The sequence below is a fragment of the Xenopus laevis genome, chromosome 9_10S, assembly GCF_017654675.1.
Source record: "Xenopus laevis strain J_2021 chromosome 9_10S, Xenopus_laevis_v10.1, whole genome shotgun sequence".
In the NCBI taxonomy this organism is placed as follows: Eukaryota; Metazoa; Chordata; class Amphibia; order Anura; family Pipidae; genus Xenopus; species Xenopus laevis.
The window spans coordinates 97,256,363-97,277,190 of NC_054388.1; the positions used below are offsets into that span (position 1 = coordinate 97,256,363).

The following is a 20,828-nucleotide window of genomic DNA, read 5'->3' on the forward strand; positions in this document are numbered from 1 at the left end:
GGGCCCGGCTCTTTTGAAACGTTCAGCACTGCTGGGCCCCCCTTCAGGCCCAGGCCCGGTACACTTGTACCCCCTGTGCCCCTCTGATGGCGGCCCTGGCTGCAGTGTCAGCATCAGCGAAAATGCTACCTCTTTGTTGAGAGCAGAAGATTTGTTTCAAAATTGTATATTATACAAGCAACTGTAATGACAAGACAGTTATTGATAGAAATAGTTCTTTAATTAAATGTTTGACATCCATGCCTTTAGGGCAGTCAATAACCAGGATCAATTCCTCCCCAAAACTGTGACAGTAATGTTTATCCTGCTTCCATTCTCTGGTGTCTGCAGTGATAAATATACACACAAGTTATTCACAGAGAATTGATGACATCAACCTGCTCCTTCTTCCACAATGGACCAAGTGTAAACCCTTTATGCAGAGAATCGGCAGCATAAATCATAATCACAGGTCAGAAACAAAAGGAGTATTCTCCAAATTTCCAGTAGCTGCCATAGATTTCTTTCCAGAAGCAAACTTCTTTGCAGCCTAAACAATGCAAGACAAATACATATTATATATTACAATCTAGCATAATTGAACAAGTCAGATACCTTTCATCAAGTATAATAATCAGCTGTGTCCAGAAAGCATACTTTTATATAATGAGCAGAACGTACGTGTACGTGTGTGTGTGTGTGTGTATAAAAAGATATTGCATAAAACAGCTCATATGTAAAATCCTGCTTCATGTAAATAAACCATTTTCATAATAATATACTTTTCTAGTAGTATGTGCCATTGGGTAATCATAAATAGAAAATTGCCATTTTAAAAAACTAAGGGCCGCCCCCTGAGATTGTAGGATTCACTGTACTCACAAACATACCAACAAACCATACATGTAAGGTCACATGAGCCAATTAACAGACAGTTGTGTCTTTTGCTTCCACACTTCTTCCTGTTACAGTTAGAGTTGTAGTATTTCTGGTCAGGTGATCTCTGAGACAGCACAGAGACCATCACAAAATGGTGTCTCAAGGCAAGACACGTAAAAGGGAAATATTTACTTAAATATATATTCCAGTTTGGCAAGATTCTTTAATATGCCACTTAATATGATATGAACTATCTGTTGCTTAAGTGTTCATTTTGGGGGTATAGTTTTCCTTGTAGCTCTTCTAGTGGTCACAAATGGTGCTAATCTACTCCTCGCATACATTAAAGGAACGTTCTGTAAAAATCATCTGTCCAAATAATTCACTGGAAAATGGATATGCTGAATGTTTTTCCTTCCTTTCTTTTTCCTTTGTTTCGTTCTGTAATGATACTTTTTTTAATGCAATAAAACTTGCAAAGAATAAATGAATGAGAAATAACCACTACTTTGCATACATGAGCCAGCAGCTTAGGTGGGATGCACCGAATCCACAATTTTGGATTCGGCTGAACCCCCGAATCCTTCGAGAAAGATTCGGCCGAATACCGAACCAAATCCTAATTTGCATATGCAAATTAGGGGTGGGAAAGGGAAAAGTCGCGTGATTTCCCTCCCTGCCCCCATGTTTGCACATGCAAATTAGGGGCAGGGAGTTAAATCACGTGACTTTGCATATGCAAATTAGGATTCGGTTCGGCCGGGCAGAAGGATTGGGTGCATTCCTAATCACGTCACGTGAGTTCACCACCTAAGCTGCTGGCTCATGCATGCCTTGTGTGCAATTGGCTTTGTTGAATATGCAGGCGCAGTAAAAAGGTTTTCCTGCATAAGTACATAATGCAACTCCAAGGTCTACTTTGGTGTCATAGGGCAGTAGTGTATACAAGAAACTATATTCAAGGAAGCCCTTGAAAACCTGTGGCTGGTAGTATAATTCGAAAATATGTATTGATGCACCAAATCCACCTATTCTGGATTTGGCCGAACCCTTCGAGAAAGATTCAGCCGAATACCGAACCATATCTGAATCCTAATTTGCATATGCAAATTAGGGGCAAAGGGAAACCATTTTTTACTTCCTTGTTTTGTGACAAAAGTCACACGATTTCACTCCCGTCCCTAATTTTCATATGTAAATTAGGATTCAGATTTGGTTCGGGCGGCCAGAAGAATCCGTCAGAATCCGACTGAAAAAGACAGAATCCTGGCCGAATCCCGAACTGAATCCTGGATTCAATGCATCTCTAAAAATATGACATACAAAGAATTTTAATTTATCCCTTAAATCTGCAGAACTATTTTACTTGCAAATGTATTCTACTCCATTTGAGTGTAATGCCTAGTTACACAACAATACAATAAAATTACTCCAGCCACATCGACTATTTCGTGCTCAGACCTGAATGCTCTATAGGACTAAAAAAACATAGGTATAAAGTAGTTTTAATCATTGCCCACAACCCTCCTTAAAGGAAAACTATACCCCCTGAACAATGTAGGTCTCTATAAAAAGATATTGCATTAAACAGATCATATGTAAAACCCTGCTTCATGTAAATAAACCATTTTCATAATAATATACTTTTTTAGTAGTATGTGCCATTGGGTAATCATAAATAGAAAAAATAAGGGCCACCCCTGGGAACGTAGGATTCGCAGTGCACACAAACATACCAACAAACCATACATGTTAGATCACATGAGCCAATTAACAGAGAGTTGTGTCTTTTGCTTCCACACTTCTTCCTGTTACAGTTAGAGCTGTAGTATTTCTGGTCAGGTGATCTCTGAGGCAGCACACAGACCATCACAAAATGGTGGCTCAAGGCTAGTGATGTAAAAGGGCAATATTTACTTAAATATATATTCCAGTTTGGTAAGATTCTTTAATATGTCACTTAATATGATATAAACTGTTGCTTAAGTGTTCATTTTGGGGGTATAGTTTTCCTTTAATGGATTAACACTCACACTAGTAGCAATTTCAATTATGGATCCGCACACACTTGAAATTGAAATTGCTACTATTGGAGGGCCTCGTCAGGCCGGAGGATAACCAGCACCACTAAAGCAGAAGAAGTGAGTAAAGTTCCAGGAGTGCGGTGTAACCACTTCAATACAATTAACACTCACACTGACAACATCCGCGCTGGTCACAGAATCAATCTGCTGGATGGTTTCAGTTGGGGTTGTATATGTTCCAGATGCCAATGCCTGGGAGCCAATGTCACCTATCAGACCACAGGAACTCTCCAGAGGCATCAGGTACTGGGATTTCAGCTGGTTCCTAAAGCAGCAAAAGAAAAGTGAAGGCGGGGTTAAGTTTCACACGTTAAGGGGCAGATTTAGCAACGTGTGAATTTAGAACTCAGCACAATAAAACTCACTCACTTTCGATTTATTCCTAGGGGATTTTTAGTAGCATATTTACCAAATGGTGAACTCCATTGATTAACAGGATTCTAAAAATCCCCTAGGAATAAATAGAACATGGGTGAGTTTTTCTGTGGTAAATTCTAATCTCACATTTTGATAAATCTGCAAAGTGGATGATCTGCTTTTTTTTTTTTAAAATTTTGTATGAAGGCAGTGAATAGATGTTTCACTCCTTCTTGTAGCTTCACCTCATTCTTCTATATCTAAATGAATATAATGCACTGGTACATTCTTATTTTTAACACAAAATGTCTCCTTTAACAGCTACAGTTCCCGCAATGTAAATATATGTATATAATTTAGGGATGCACCAAATCCACTATTTTGGATTTGGCCGAACCCCCGAATCCTTCCTGAAAGATTTGGTCGAATACCGAACTGAATCCTAATTTGCATATGCAAATTAGGGGTGGGTAGGGGAAAACATTTTTTACTTCCTTGTTTTGTGACAAAAAGTCACGCGATTTCCCTCCCGACCCCTAATTTGCTTATGCAAATTAGGATTCGGTTCAGCTGGGCAGAAAGATTCAGCCGAATCCAAATCCTGCTGAAAAAGGCCGAATCGCGAACCAAATCCTGGATTAGTGCATCCCCAGTAATAAGTCATGCATTATCAGTGGTTAGGTTACCCATTATATATTTTTAAACTGATTAATAACAGTACCGGGTCACAATTACAGGTATGGGATCCGTTATCTGGAAACCTGTTATCCAGAAAGCTCAGAATAACTGATAATTCATCTCCTATAGACTCCATTTTATCCAAATCTTTAAAAATATTTTTTTTTCTCTGTGATAATAAAACAGTAGGTTGTACTTGATCCAAACTAAGCTATAATTAATCCTTATTAGAAGCAAAACCAGCCTATTGGGTTTATTTAATGTTTATATGATTTTCTAGTAGACTCAAGGTATGAACACCCCAGGTTCCAAGCATTCTGTATAACAGGTCCCATAACTGTACTACTGATAATCTGTAAACAATAGGAATCACTTACTTTGCCCTAGTAACATCAGCTTCTGTGACATTCCCCTGAGCCACCGCCTTCACTTGGTTAAGAGCAGCATTGATAACCTAAAACATTGACAAATATACTTATGTACACATTTCCTGATCCTACTGAAGACTGTTGTGAATAAAGAATTAGCTGTGATTTCTGAAAAACTAACATAATATGAAATTCACAAGGGATAAGACAAACCCTACTGTGAAATTTAATCACAGTGATCACAGTGCGACCGGACAAATGCTTTTATTCAGATTAATGAATGCCTAGCTGACATCTTTATATTTTTAGAGCTGGATGATGATGGATTTCTTGTATGTTGAATATTTGAAGATTTAGAGGCACATTTATCAAAAGTCCAATTTTTTTTTTTTTAACTCCCCTAAACTCCCATAAATTCGACCCATTGACATTTATTTAAAAAATCTAATTTGTTCAACTCAGGTGAATAGGATCAATCAATCAAAAACTCGATTCCAGTTTTTTTTCTCCAAAAAAACCCAAAAAACTAGAATGTAAGGTAGGCTGCAAATAACTCCAAATTTAACCCAGGATGTCTCCCATTGACTAAAACAGCAATTCGGCAGTTTCAAAGGACCAGTAATGTAAATTAAAAAAACACAAATACAAATTAAACTTTGAAATCGCTAAGTCTTTATTAAGAAACTCTGCTTGCGCTCCTCTTCAGAAAAGGCGATCCATCACGCGGCGCTCAATTTCTCCTCCCAGCCTTCCTTATAGGAGATAGCCAGGGATGAGAAATCAAGCGCCGGACGATGGATTGTCACCCTTTCCGCAGAGGAGCGCAAGTGGAGTTTCGGTTATTTCTTAAAAAAGACTTGGCGATTTCAAAGTTTAATTTGTCTTTGTAGTTTTTTTTTTTTCATGTATACTAACGAATTTTAAAAATGGAATTGATGTTACCGGTCCTTTAAGGTGGTGAATAGTCGAATTCGAGTTCTTAAAGAGTATGATAAATCTCGAAAATGTAATTCTTTCAAAAAACACTAATTGAATTTGAACAAATCCCTAGTCAAATTTGACAGTTTTGGCCAATGAAAAAAAAAAAGAACCCTGAAAATTTGAATTTTCAATTGGACCCGTGATAAATCTGCCCCCTAGAGTAAAGTATTTCTGAATATGCGAGTGATTTAATTTGGCTTTTGTTTTTAGTCTTACTGATCAATTATTTAAAGTGCTGGATCTTTTTAGCCCTTCTGCGGTGGAAATTTCTTTTGTTAGGAGCACTAGCAGTAATATCAGAACAAACAGGGGGCTAACAAAAAAACTACAAATATAAGGCTACAGTTTGCTGGACATTTTGTTGTTATGTGTTGACATTATATAAAGATATAACTCACCTCACTTGCTGCTGCTGCCTGAGAGACAGTATACACACCAAACAGTCCAGAATCCGAGTAGCTGGCATTGAAAGCAGAGACCTAACAGAGATTTTAAAATAAAAACAAGTTAAAAACAGTCGTGTTTTGATAAAACAATCTCACATGGTATTTTACTCACATCAAATGGCTGATTGGTTGCTTTGTTCACAGCCTGAGACAGTTTGCTGCTCGTATTGTTTCCTCTTTTGATGAAGGGCCCAGCTCCTAGAATGTGCTGAAGCACACTGAATGCATTTGCTTCACGACTACCTGTAGATGCTCCTTCGGCAACAACAGCAGCGTGAACAAGGCTGTCTCCATTATGTTCTCGGATTTCAGCTGCAGAAAGAGAAAATGCAATATGTTTTTTTCAAAGATGAAATGCTGGTTGTTAGAAACTTTAAAAATGAATAATGCCCACACTTGCTCCCTACTTCACTCTTCAATATAAAATTTCATTCCTGAACCAAAAAGTGTAATTTTTTTAGTTGTAATATTGGTGTGTAGGTGCATCTCAGGTCATTTTGCCTGGTCATGTGCTTTCAGAAAGAACCAGCACTTTAGGAAGGAACTGATTTCTGGCAGGCTGTTGTTTCTCCTACTCAATATAACTGAATGTGTTGCAGTGGGACCTGGATTTTAATATTGAGTGCTGTTCTACAAGGCAGCTGTTATCTTGTGTTAGGAAACTGCTATCTGGTTACCTTCCCATTGTTCTGTTAGGCTGCTGGGGGGAAAGGGAGGGGGGATATCACTCCAACTTGCAGTACAGCAGTAAAGAGTGACTGAAGTTTATCAGAGCACAAGTCAAATGACTGGGGGCAGCTGGGAAACTGACAATATGTCTAGCCCTATGTCAGGTTTCAAAATGAAATATAAAAAAAATCTGTTTGCTCTTTTGGGAAATGGATTTCAGTGCAGCATTCTGTTGGAGCAGTAAAGGTATGGGACCTGTTATCCAGAATGCTCGGGACCTGGGGTTTTCCGGATAACGGATCTTTCCGTAATTTGGGTCTTCATACCTTAAGTCTACTAGAAATTCATTTAAACATTAAATAAACCCAATAGGCTGGTTTTGCTTCCAATAAGAATTAATTATATCTTAGTTGGGATCAAGTACAAGCTACTGTTTTATTATTACAGAGAAAAAGGAAATAATTTTAAAATTTTTTGATTATTTGGATAAAATGGAGTCTATAGGAGACAGCCATTCCTCAATTCGGAGCTTTCTGGATATCGGGTTTCCGGATAAGGGATCCTATACCTGTATTATTAACTGTTGTGTTTAAAAAAAAAAAAATCCCATGACATTATCCCTATAAGAATAATATTGAAACTTTTTTCCAGCTGTCATTTTTTTTGGGAGGACGGGGCTGCTGGTGCCTTTTAATATGTTTATATATTTTTCACACCAGGTGGTCTCTTTTATTCTAATGTTTACTAATGCAAAATTATAACAGCAGTGATATAATTCAATAATAAACCATAATTATCTATTTACAATTTGCTTTACAAGTTTTCCTACAATATTTTACTCAAACAAGGAAAATGTCTCTTACCTCCATAATACTGTGCTTTCACACCGGCAGAACCTGATCCGCTCCTTATGTTCAGGAACTGCTCGCCCACTTGTCTAAGCTCAGAGTGGCTCACGCCTGAAATGAACCATATGCACATCTGAGAATCACATACCCTTTTTGAATGAATTTCAATGAATCCAGAATATTATATATGTTTTTGCATATGTGACTGCAGGGCTGTGATTGGCTATTCCCCTCCTACTTTGCTTCTGGCAGGGACGGTTAGAACACAAAAGCCCTAATTTAAAACACAGACAGGGACTGTGGTAAGGGCTCCAATAAAGGGGTAGTTTTTATTTATTGCTTTAAAGTTACAATAATCAGTAGGGATGCACCAAATCCACTATTTGGGATTCAACCAATTCCCTGAATCCTTGGTGAAAGATTCGTCCAAATACCGAACCAAATCCTAATTTGCATATGCAAATTAGGAGCAGGAAAGGAAAAGTGGGAACAAAATCTTTTTCCCTCCCCTAATTTACATATGCAAATTAGGATTTGGATTCGGTTCGGCCAGCCACAAGGACTCGGCCAAATCTTGCTGAAAAAGGCAGAATCCTGGCTGAATCCCGAACCGAATCTTGGATTCGGTGCATCCCTAATAATCAGTAAAGCAGAGAAAGAAGGTAGAGATAGACAGAATCATGTCTATTTATACAGAGTAGGGAAGCATCAAATCCATTTTTTTTGGATTCACCGAACCCCCAAATCCTTTGCGAAAGAATCAGCCGAATACGGAATCTGCATATGCAAATTAGGGGTGGGAAGGGAAACATTTTTTACTTCCTTGTTTTTTTACAAAAAGTCACGCAATTTCCCTCCCTGCCCCAATTTGCAAATGCAAATTAGGATTCGGCCGAATCCTGTTGAAAAAGGCTGAATCCTGAACCCGAATCCTGGATTCGTTGTATCCCTAACACCAAGTGTCCCATATTGCATTGAACTTAGCTGAACATCTTCCTGACAAGTACACCAACTTTTGCTTGGGTAACACATCATTAGTTTTTTCCAGAAAGTAAATGCTGAAGCCAATCTAGATTTCCAAGTCAACAATATAGCTAGAGATAGCATAACTGTTGGTATGATTCAGGCCTGGACTGGCAATCTGTGGGTTCTTGGAAATGCCAAAGGAGCTGCTATAAGGTCCCATTGAAAGACGGTATTTAATGGGCTGATGGGGGCTGTTTGGGCCTCTATGTTGGCTGAGTGGGCCTCTGTGTACCTGAAATGCCAGGGCCTAATTTAATTCTCAGTCCGGACCTGGTATGATTGTCCCAAGTCTTCCAGCACCCCCGAGTAAAAAGATACCTTCGGGCACTGAATGTTGGGGAGGGCCAGACTAATTGATATACTTTAAAACAGCCAACCAAAATTTTTCATGACTGGGCATTCCCAGAAAACATGAAAGAAAAAGGGTAGTTTTTGATGATAATATTATTTAGCCACCAGCACCATATATTATTCATTATTGCCAACAATATTATGGGGTTTTCATCTATTCTATTCTGTATGTCTCCTGTTACGTATTTGTATTAAACATCATGTGCTACAATGGAGTATATCTCACCCCACAAAGACTAGCTAGAATACATCTCGGGGTTTCTGACCAGTTACCCAAATGCCTTAATGCTGTGGGCAACTTTTTCCACATTTTCTGAGAATCGATCCGGTGATATAGTGGTTTTGGCAAGAAATGCTTAAAGGAGTGGTTCATCTTCAAGTTAACTTTTAGTAAGTTATAGAATGGCCAAATCTAAGCAATTTTTCAATTGATCATTATTAATTTTGTATAGTTTTTGAATTATTTGCCTTCTTCTACTGACTCTTTCCAGCTCTCAAATGGGGGTCACTGACCCCGTTTAAAAACAAATGTTCTGTAAGGCTTCACATTTATTGTTATTGCTACTTTTTATTACTCATCTTTCTATCCAGGCCTCTCCTATTCATATTCCATATTCTCATTCAAATCAATGCATGGTTGCTAGGGTAATTTGGACTCTAGCAACCAGTTTGCCGATATTGCAAACTGGAGAGCTGCAGAATAAAAAGGTAAATAACTCAAAGACCACGAATAATAAAAAACGAAAACCAATTGCAAATTGCCTCAAAATATCCCTCTCTACGTCATATTAAAAGTTCATTGAAAGGTGAACAACCCCTTTAACTATGCTGAAACTGCTTTACCACTCACTAATATACTGTCACCTGACCCATGTCTCCTGGGTATCACGGAAACTCTACAGCTGAGGCACCCTGCTCGACTATGTTACTTGCAACTGTTTTATTATGCCAAAAAAGCAATATTGTTACACTGAAAATCCCTAGGCCCACCTGCGCTGAACTTCTGGAAAAAGCTTATAAGTAATTCACTACCCAAACAGAAGCTTGTATATAATGCCCTGGGATGTCCCTCTAAATTTGAAGCCATTGGGGGATCTTGGCTGGAGGCAAATGTAACAAGTTAATGGAGATCTATATACCGTATATACTCGAGTATAAGCCGAGTTTTTCAGCATCCAAAATGTGCTGAAAAAGTCTACCTCGGCTTATACTCGGGTCAGCGGGCAGTAGCCGAGATTGCAGTCACTTTTAATCATTCCTATACCAACAGTTCACTTGGGGAGAGACTGCAATATCCCACAATGCCCTCTGTTGGTTTTATGAAAGAATAACAGTGCGCCCTCTGTTGGTTATATCAAAGAATAACAGTGACTGCAATATCACACAGCGCCATCTGTTGGTTGTATCAAAGAATAACAGTGACTGCAATATCACACAGCGCCATCTGTTGGTTGTATCAAAGAATAACAGTGACTGCAATATCACACAGCGCCCTCTGTTGGTTGTATCAAAGAATAACAGTGACTGCAATATCACACAGCGCCATCTGTTGGTTGTATAAAAGAATAACAGTGACTGCAATATCACACAGCGCCATCTGTTGGTTGTATAAAAGAATAACAGTGACTGCAATATCACACAGCGCCATCTGTTGGTTATATCAAAGAATAACAGTGACTGCAATATCACACAGCGCCATCTGTTGGTTATATCAAAGAATAACAGTAACTGCAATATCACACAGCACCATCTGTTGGTTGTATCAAAGAATAACAGTGACTGCAATATCACACAGCGCCATCTGTTGGTTATATGAAAGAATAACAGTAACTGCAATATCACACAGCACCATCTGTTGGTTGAATAAAGGATTAACAGTGATGGCAATATCACACAGCGCCATCTGTTGGTTATACAAAAGATCAGTGATGGTTTTATGACACACAGCACTCTCTGCACAATTCTCTGTCACCATCAACTTTGCAAAGAAGTCCGGTCGATCGCTGGGGGAGTCTCTTTGGCGGAAGGTGCGCTGCTGGGAGACAGGGCTGTAGTTGTGTCTAGGCTTATACTAGAGTCAATAAGTTTTACCAGTTTTCGTAGGTAAAATTAGGTACCTCGGCTTATACTCGGATCGGCTTATACTCGAGTATATACGGTACTAGCAGTGAATTCAAAGCTGGTGGTTTATTTGTATTATTACTCAAGATATCCACCCCCTCACTTTTCTCTCCTTCTTTCCCTTTTTTATTTAGGGGGGCTGTTTACCACCGTGCTTTTGTATTTAAAAATGCAAAATAAAATCTTTTTAAAAAATAATGTGCTACTTAAAGGAAAACTATACCCTAAAAATTAATACTTGAGCAACAGATAGTTTATAGCATATTAAATGACATATTAAAGAATCTTACCAAACTGGTCTATATATTAAAGTAAATCTTGCCCTTTTACATCTCTTGCCTTGAACCATCATTTTGTGATGGTCTGTGTGCTGCCTCAGAGATCACCTGACCAGAAATACTGCAGCTCTAACAGGAAGACGTGTGGAAGCAAATGAGAGATCTCTGTCTGTTAATTGGCTCATGTGACCTAACAAGTATAGTTTGTTTGGTATGTTTGTGTGCACTGGGAATCGTATGATCCCAGGGGAGGGCACTTATTTTTTTAAAATGGCAATTTTCTATTTATGATTACCCAATGGCACATACTACTAAAAAAGTATATTATGAAAATGGTTTATTAACATGAAGCATGGTTTTAGATATAAGCTGTTTTATGCAAAATCTTTTTATAGAGACCTACGTTGTTTAATGCATTGTTATTTTTAATTACAAGCCCCACGCATGAATAGAGTATGTCACATCTTTTACAAACCTAATCCAACCAGTGCCATCCTTGAGCTTGTAAAATGGTTCTGTACAAACTGCTGCAACTGAAAGGAAAAAAAAAAGGAAAAAAAATAAATCACTACCGTACAGTAGATGAAGGGCCCATGTTGTGCTGCACTTCATACAAAAAGAGTATGAGGAACAGTAGAAAATAAACTTTAAGCTGTACCTCATCTGATGTAATTTTTCCAATCCTGTAGTCAGGACAGTACAAGGAGTTAGCCAGTGTATTTCTGTAAGCAGCTGCATGAAGATTTTCTAGAACTCCTGTCCAAAAGCAGGAATAAAGAGCTAATTAAGCACAGTGTTGTATATCAAACAACAAATGGATTTAGATTGACAGCTCTTCCAATAAATAGGCAACAAACATCCTCTAAATTAAAGCCCATTCATTTCTGCAAGACTGAAATCTTAAAGTTTACAGGTTCAACAAAAAATTAAAGTGTTTTTAAAAAGGAATGATACTACAATGTAGTGTTGCCTTGCGCTGGAAATACTGTTGTGTTTCCTTCAGAAACTCTACTATAGTTTATATAAACAAGCTGCTGTGTAGCCATGGGGGCAGCCATTCAAGCACAGGATACACAGTAGATAACAGATAAGTACTACTATAGTTTATATAAACAAGCTGCTGTGTAGCCATGGGGACAGCCATTCAAGCACAGGATACACAGTAGATAACAGATAGTACTACTATAGTTTATATAAACAAGCTGCTGTGTAGCCATGGGGGCAGCCATTCAAGCACAGGATACACAGTAGATAACAGATAAGTACTACTATAGTTTATATAAACAAGCTGCTGTGTAGCCATGGGGGCAGCCATTCAAGCACAGGATACACAGTAGATAACAGATAAGTACTACTATAGTTTATATAAACAAGCTGCTGTGTAGCCATGGGAGCAGCCATTCAAGCACAGGATACACAGTAGATAACAGATAAGTACTACTATAGTTTATATAAACAAGCTGCTGTGTAGCCATGGGGGCAGCCATTCAAGCACAGGATACACAGTAGATACTGGATAAGTCCTGAAGAATCCCATTGTATACTACGGAGCTTATCTGTTTTCTGCTGCGTATCCTGAGCCTTTTCTCCTTTTTCAGCTTTGAATGCTGTGGAATATGTTGTCACTTTATAAATACGTAGTAATAATTGTATTGTTCCAAAAATAAGGGATTCAGCCCATTGTGTGGTCAACAGCAGAGCAACATTTATAGGCACATATCTGAATAAACAAACATTCAAATAAAGTTAAATCCTTCATTCTATAGTTTGGCTCTGATGGAAGGCCGAGAGATGTCATTCAGCAGAGAGAACAACAATTAGGATGTAGCCGTAGTTGAGGTTGCAAAATCTTTTGAGTGAATTCAATGAAACTTGTGGTTGATCCAGATAAAGAATATAACCAGACATTTAACTGACACAGACAGCTGCATCATAAATGTATTTAACCCTTGAACAGAATAAAACTAGTTTAATCTGGGTTTTTCAGAAATTCCTTCTCTTCCTGGCCTGTGGCACAGCTGAAACACCAGAGAGGTACACTAAATATACAAAAATGTATCTCAAGGGTAATAAGTGGGGGTGCATAACTTACCAACTTGTGGGTTTTGATAGGCAATGGCCTTATCAAGTTTTACTTTTGATTGTAGATCAGATACCTCCCATCTCCTGAATTCTGGAGCAGTGGTAACATTGATGAGGTATTCCATTACAGTGTCTCTGAAGCAATGCAGATCAAATAAATAAATACATGACATATGGATATTTTATGAATTGTGTCTGCCACTGGAGGTCTCCGTAAAAAACAATTTATTTATAATCCAATTTAAGAATATATATATATACAAGACCGAGTTCACATATTATTTGGACAAATTCAAACTGAATTCTGAAAAAATGCTAAATGCAAATAAATATATATATAGCAAAACCAGGGCTAAGGATCTTAAAGGGGTGGTTCAACTTAAAGTTATAGAATGGCTAATTCTAAGCAACCTTTCAATTAGTCTTCATTTTTTTCTTTTTATCGGTTTTAAATTATTCACCTTTTTCTTCTGACTCTTTCCATCTTTCAAATGGGGGTCACTGACCCCGTCTCAAAAAAATAAATGCTCTGTAAGGCTACACGTATATTGTTACTGCTACTTTTTTTTTTCAATTACTAATCTCTCAATTCAGCCCCTCTCCTATTCATATTCCAATCTCCTACTCGACCCAATGCTTGGTTGCTAGGGTAATTAAGACCCTAGCAAACAGATGGCTGAAACTGCAAACTGGAGAGCTTGTGAATAAAAAGCTAAATAAGAAAAACGACAACTAATAAAACATGAAAAACAAATGCAAATGGTCTCATAATATCCCTCTCTACATCATACTAAAAGTTAATTTAAAGGTGAACAACCCCATTAAGTTAAAAAAAAAAAAAAAAATCAGTGATAAAATATCACATCATTTGTCTGTACAATTGACATTTTGGTCCCTTTTATACAATAAATACATATGGAATACACAGAATACTCACACATAATCCCGCAGACATTCTACTGAATACACAATATTTTCCCTTGTGGAGGTCACACTGGAAAAAGACATTAAAACAAAATAACTTCAACTTTTCGTGCATGTTAAAATCTGCAAGAAATAATACCCCTAACCCATTAAACATATACCTTAATCCACCACCGACAGCTTCAATTCCACGGGTTATTTTAAATGATGACGCACCCTTGGTTGTCTAAAAGATTTAAAAACAAAAAAAACGCCTTCGCAATGGTACAATTATAAATATATCTTCTTGCATGATGCAAAGCAAATATCAGTGCAACATTTTATACCCCTGCCCTATCTTGGCCCATTTTTTGGCCTTGTAGAGGACTTTATATACCTTTGATTTAGACCAATATTATTGTATTTATACATTTAAAAAGTGCATTGCGCTTGGAAAAACGAACGAGTGCATAACAATACTGGGCCCAATGGGAAGTGCTCAAAAAGTGAACAGAAACCGAGTGGATAAAAACTATATTAATAGGTGTAATGTATATAGAATACAGCATGATAGTGACCAAACTGAGGTATATCTATGCTGTAATTATATCAAATTAAAATTAATAGCATTTCCCCACATGGAACCATGAGTGGAAATGCTATATATTTTAATTTGATATAATAAATTACTTTTAATCAGCATGGATATAGAGTAAAATCTTTCTTTTTTTTGTCACATGATGGGAAGTGATTACTAAAGTGCAAGGTTTTGCCTTTCAAAAACACAAAGTTAATTGTCTTTTTTTAAGCTGCAAGCCATACCATGACTCTCCACGCACGCATCGGTAGTGTAAGCCAAATCACTCTGCTCCACGTTTCATACGCTAATGTATACACTTTTAGCCATATCCACCGCATACATATGTGAAAGCAGTTCAGGCCAAACTTTGCAACTGTAAACTGGTTTTAAGTTTTTTTTATTAGTTGAACGGAAGACGCCAGGATGGCACTTACCAAGCTGGATGCAAGACGGAGCACGTGGTTAACCCCTAGATTACCAGCGTTTTCATATCTACTTCCGGCTCTTACAAACACACCGATCTTGGATGAGGGCGAGTAATTTTCTATAGATGCAATCACCAGTCCACTCGGTAACTTTGTGATCTGTATATGATAAGATAATAGTTGAAACAAAGCGAGCTATTCACAGAACAGCATTTATACCGTACTGTGTTTATAGAGACAACAATCATAAAAACTAAATAACCCCTTAGGGCACCTATAATTGTAGGCAGTCATATATCATGTTGTAGCTCATTCCAGATACCGTATATACTCGAGTATAAGCCGAGTTTTTCAGCCCCCAAAATATGTGAAAAACTCTACCTCGGCTTATACTCGGGTCAAGCGCAAAAACAGTCGCCGGCATCTAAGAATAGTCGCCGGCGTCCAAGAATAGTCGCCAGCGTCCAAGAATAGTCTCCAAGATTATTCGCAGGCGTCCAAGAATGGTTGCCGGCATCCAAAAACGAGACGCCGGCACCTCCAATGGGAGCAGAAACCCTCAATTTTTTTATTGAAACTTACCTGAAGCTGCTGCATTTCTCACCCTAGGCTTATACTCGAGTCAATAAGCTTTCCCAGTTTTTGGAGGTAACAATAGGTACCTCGGCTTATACTCGAGTATATACGGTAAATCTGTTTGCAGCTAAGCAGCAAAAACCTGAAACACCAATAACATCTCTGGATAAACAGAACAAGGTGCGCTAAATTGCTGCAGTGCTCAAAAAGAGATGGACCCAAGCCAATATACAGTCAAAGGGACTGGCCCTGTTTTGATAAGTAATCAAAAAGCACGCTGAATCCTAAAGCCTTTAAAAAAACATAGAATTAAAATATGTATTTGGTCTATTATTATAGATCTATTCTTAGAATTTAAACTGGTCTTTTTTTTAATTATTGCCTTCCTATCTGGCCCCTGCAACTAAAAATGTTATCTGGTGGATATGGGTCAGTAATGATAGGAATCAAAAAAAAAACAGACATTGAGGTTTAAAGGTTAGTGTTATACAGGTATGGGATCAGTTATCTGGAAACCCGTTATCCATAATAACGCTTTCAATTACGGAAAGGCAGTCTCCCATAGACTCCATTTTATCCAAATTGTTTAAAATGATTTCCTTTTTCTCTGTAATAATAAAACAGTAGCTTGTACTGGATTCCCAACTAAGATATAATTAATCCTTATGGGAAGCAAAACCAGCCTATTGGGTTTATTTAATGTTGACATGATTTTCTAGTAGACTTCCGATAGGAAGATCCAATTAACAGAAAGATTCCTTATCCGAAAAACCCCAGGTCCCAATCATTCTGGATAACAGGTCCCGTACCTGTACTGCATATTGTGAATTAAAGTCCAAAGGTTAGAACTGTAGTGCAACACTGAAGCAGTAGGCAGCCCCCCACAGTTCCACAGGCCAGCACACTTTTCAGAGAATAGGAGGGTCTTGGGTCCAAGGTAAATTATTATATTCACTAAAAAGGTGCCCAACATATTGGCAGCCCCAGTGAATTTGTGCGGACTTGTTTTTTTTAAGAGAGGTTATTTAGGAATACATTAATATATATATAAATATAAATAATATAAATAGATATGTACCTGTAGCTCCTCCGGGTTCAGACGTGCCCGTCCACTTGCTTCCGATTTTGGAGCAGCTTTTGCAGAGTAAAGCCTCCTCTGAAAAAAAAAAAAAAAAAGTAAGCAAATCAATGTTTTGCCATTTCTCAGATAATCTTTCGTATCACAACTAAATTAACTTCACAGAACCATGTAACTTTTTGTATATAACTGTATATTAGGAGTCCCATTAATGTGTAGTTTTCATCACAGGACTGTAAACAAGCTACAGATTTCAGATGGGGGTCACCGGCCTCATCTAACAAAAAATGCTCTTTAAGTCTACAAATGTGGTGTTAATGCTACTTTTTATTAATCATCTTTTTATTCAGGACTCTCCTTTTCATATCCCAGTCGCTCATCTAAATCAGTCCATGGTTGCTAGGTTAATTTGGACCCTAGCAACCACATAGCTGAAACTCAAAAACCAGAAAAAATGCTCTGTAAGTCTACAAATGTAGTGTTAATGCTACTTTTTATTACTCATCTTTTTATTCAGACTCTCTCCTTTTTATTTTCTAGGCTTATTCAAATCAATGCATGGTTGCTAGGGTAATTTGGACCCTAGCAACCACATTGCTGAAATTTTAACTCAAAAACCACAAAAATGCTCTGCAAATCTATCCATTTCATAATCTAGTCGATCATCTAAATCAGTGCATGGTTGCTAGGTTAATTTGGACGCTAGCAACCAGATAGCTAAAACTGCAAACTGGAAAGCTGCTGAATAAAAAGCTAAATGACTCAAAAACCACAAAAAATGCTCTGTAAGTCTACAAATGTAGTGTTAATGTTACTTTGTATTACTCATCTTTATATTCAGACCCTCTCCTATTTATTTTCCAGGCTTATTCAAATTAATGCATGGTTGCTAGGGTAATTTGGACCCTAGCAACCACATAGCTGAAACTGCAAACTGGAGAGCTTCCGAGTGAAAGCCAATTAACTCAAAAACCACAAAAAATGCTCCAATTCTACAAATGTACTGCTAATGCTACTTTTTATTCCTCGTCTTTTTATTCAGACCCTCTCCTATTTATTTTCTAGGCTTATTCAAATCAATGCATGGTTGCTAGGGCAATTTGGACCGTGCAACCAAATTGCTGAAATTTTAAACTGATGAGATGCTGAATAAAAAGCTGATTAACTCAAAAACCACAAAAAATGCTCTGTAAATCTACAAATGTAGTGTTAATGCTACTTTGTATTAATCATCTTTATATTCAGACCCCATCCTATTCATATTCCCGTCTATCATCTAAATCAGTGCATGGTTGCTAGGTTAATTTGGACGCTAGCAACCAGATAGCTAAAACTGCAAACTGGAAAGTTGCTGAATAAAAAGCTAAATAATTCAAAAACCACAAAAAAATGCGCTGTAAGTCTACATATGTAGTGTTAATGCTACTTTGTATTACTCATCTTTATATTCAGACCCTCTCCTATTCATTTTCCAGTCTCTCATCTAAATCAGTGCATGGTTGCTGGGCTAATTTGGACCCTAGCAACCACATAGCTGAAAAGCAAAAAAAAAACAGAAAATATGCTCTGAAAGTCTACAAATGTAGTGTTAATGCTGCTTTGTATTACTCATCTTTATATTCAGAACCTGTCCTATTCATTTTACAGGCTTATTCAAATCAAGGCATGGTTGCTGGGGCAATTTGGACCCTAGCAACCAAATTGCTGAAACTGTAAAGTTGAGAGCTGCTGAATAAAAAGCTAAATAAAATCCGCAAATACTACAAAATGAAAACCAAGTGCAAATTGTCGCAGAATAGAATACTGAAATGTAATTTAAAGGTGAGCAACCCCTTTCATGCAGTTGTCCATCAGTCAGGGATAGAGACAAAGGACAACTCTGAAAATAACACAAATATGTTGCTCTTGGGTTGCCCGGTGGGCACATATTTTGATCTGATGAATAATATTAGGGAAGAATTTGATCCATAATCCCCAGTGTCACTAATGCCTAGCAGGGAATAAGCCTCAAACTAGACACAGCTCCATGCTCTTGCAAAGAGGCACACAGTGGGAGTTACAGTTCCACAGCAGCTGACACCACATGCTTAGCTCCCTTTGTACATATAAATATAAGGAAGAGGAGTTCAATGAAGAATTGTTTCCCTGCTTCACGTACAGTCCGTGCCTGCGTCCCACCTGCAGGGCAATGGGGTGACCTTCAGCTCGTATCCCTAATACACACCAGGCCTCAACTCCCTGCCCCCAAACTAATGTTTTAAGCAGGGAAAGGACTAAAAAGAGACTGAAAATGCTTACAGAGAGGATCCGGGCACCCGTAGCAAGTTTCATGGCCTCACTGTCTCCTTCAGCCGCTGTCAGAAAAACAATATGGCGGCGGCCACCACAGACCCGGCATGCGCGACTCCGCCTACTTCCGCCACAGCTCTGTTTATTACAGGATGGTGGGCGTGCACTTGACTTTGTGGCAGTCACCTTGGGTCTCTGCTTTTTCCTATTCTGTATAAAGCGGGATTTGAGCAGTGGGGAAGTGTCTAAGCACGTACTCCCAGCAAGCCCTGTCAAACTCTGAATCTTAGTCGAGAGTTTTACCTCAGCAACAGAAGTGCGAGAAGATTATCGTTATAATATAGATACCAGGATGGGCTTTACAGATTTAGCATGTCATAGCATGGGCAATTTTCAATTGGGCTTCATTATTTATGTTTTTATTGTTTTTGAATTACGTGCCTTCCTCTCCTGGCTCTTTCCAACATTCCTATAGAGGGTCACTGACCCCATCTAAAAACAAATGCTCTGTAAGGCTACAAATGTATTGTTATTGCTTCATTTTATTACTCATCTTTCTATTCAGGCCTCTCCCATTCATATTCCAGTCTCTCATCCAAATCAGCACGTGGTTGCTAGGTTAATTTGGACCCTAGCAACCACAAAGCTGAAACTGCAAACTCAAGAGCTTCCGAATAAATGCCAATTAACTCAAAAACCACAAAAAATGTAGTGTTAATGCTACTTTTTAGTATTCATCTTTTTATTCAGACCCTCTCCTATTTATTTTCCAGGCTTATTCAAATCAATGCATGGTTGCTAGGGTAATTTGGACCTGGAGAGCTTCCGAATAAAAGACCATTAACTCAAAAAATAAAATAAAAAGCTAAATAACTCAAAAACCACAAATGATAAAAAATTAGGGATGCACTCAATCTAGGATTCAGTTCAGGATTCGGCCTTTTTCAGCAGGATTCAGATTAAATTAATTGGAAACTGTCTCAAAATATCACTCTCTACTAAAAGCTAACTCAAAGGTGAACAACCCCTTTAAATGAAGAAACACCAGGGTACACAGTTTATAACATAAAACAGACTAGGTGGAACTTTCATGCAGCCTGAAAGCCCAAAACTACTCCTGGAAGACCACCTTTCATTTAAACCCATCTTGGGCCGACCTGTTGCCTCCCTGCTTTCTTGGATAACAATTCTATATGTCTTAATCTCCAGTGGGATACTAAATAATAGTGTAGTGGAAAAGCCTCCATATTTTGAGTCACTTGCCTTTATTAATATGCAAAATCTGCATAAATCAACCAGAGTTGCCACCTTTTCTGGAAAAAAATACCAACCTTCCTATATATTTATCTTTCTTCCCTGCTAACAACATTAATACCAAGCATTGCATTTACCAGCCAGATGACAACCCTAAATTGACCATGTATTTATCTGACAATGCAGCATTTTTCCTCAAGATCAGCATAATTATGTCTGCCTGAAGGTCTCTTTACAATCTGTCACCTAACATTATGAGCACAAATGACCTGTCAGTAAATGGCAAGCAGTTGGGGGACAATGTGCACTTTGTAATTATACACAGGTCATAAGCAGAGGGACTTGGATTACTGTGAAATGAGTAACAAGGCATAGTTTGGGCACATCTGGGCAGGGTGTTTCAGTTCAAGCAGATGGGTGGAACCATGTTATTCTTGGTGGCAACCCTGATTGCCCAAGTTGAGGGTTGGTATGTACCTTCATGTCTCCTTAGTTGCATTTAGTGCAAAAATAGTGCAAATGGACGTAAATGGTATGTGTAAAGTACAAAATTCCCTTGCATCTCCTTTGTATTTT

General features: G+C 38.1%; 1 protein-coding gene across 1 annotated transcript; it reads right to left on the minus strand.

Moving 5' to 3' along the window:
* Positions 1–201: 201 nt before the first annotated feature.
* uqcrc2.S (ubiquinol-cytochrome c reductase core protein 2 S homeolog) lies at positions 202–19,058 on the minus strand. The gene is given in 14 exon segments (NM_001086932.1): positions 202–529; positions 3,054–3,207; positions 4,355–4,431; positions 5,725–5,805; positions 5,885–6,084; positions 7,305–7,400; positions 11,541–11,598; positions 11,724–11,821; positions 13,158–13,282; positions 14,085–14,141; positions 14,233–14,297; positions 15,065–15,214; positions 16,710–16,787; positions 19,008–19,058. Coding segments are annotated over 14 exon segments (1,356 nt in total). The 5' UTR covers positions 19,041–19,058; the 3' UTR covers positions 202–445.
* Positions 19,059–20,828: the final 1,770 nt, after the last annotated feature.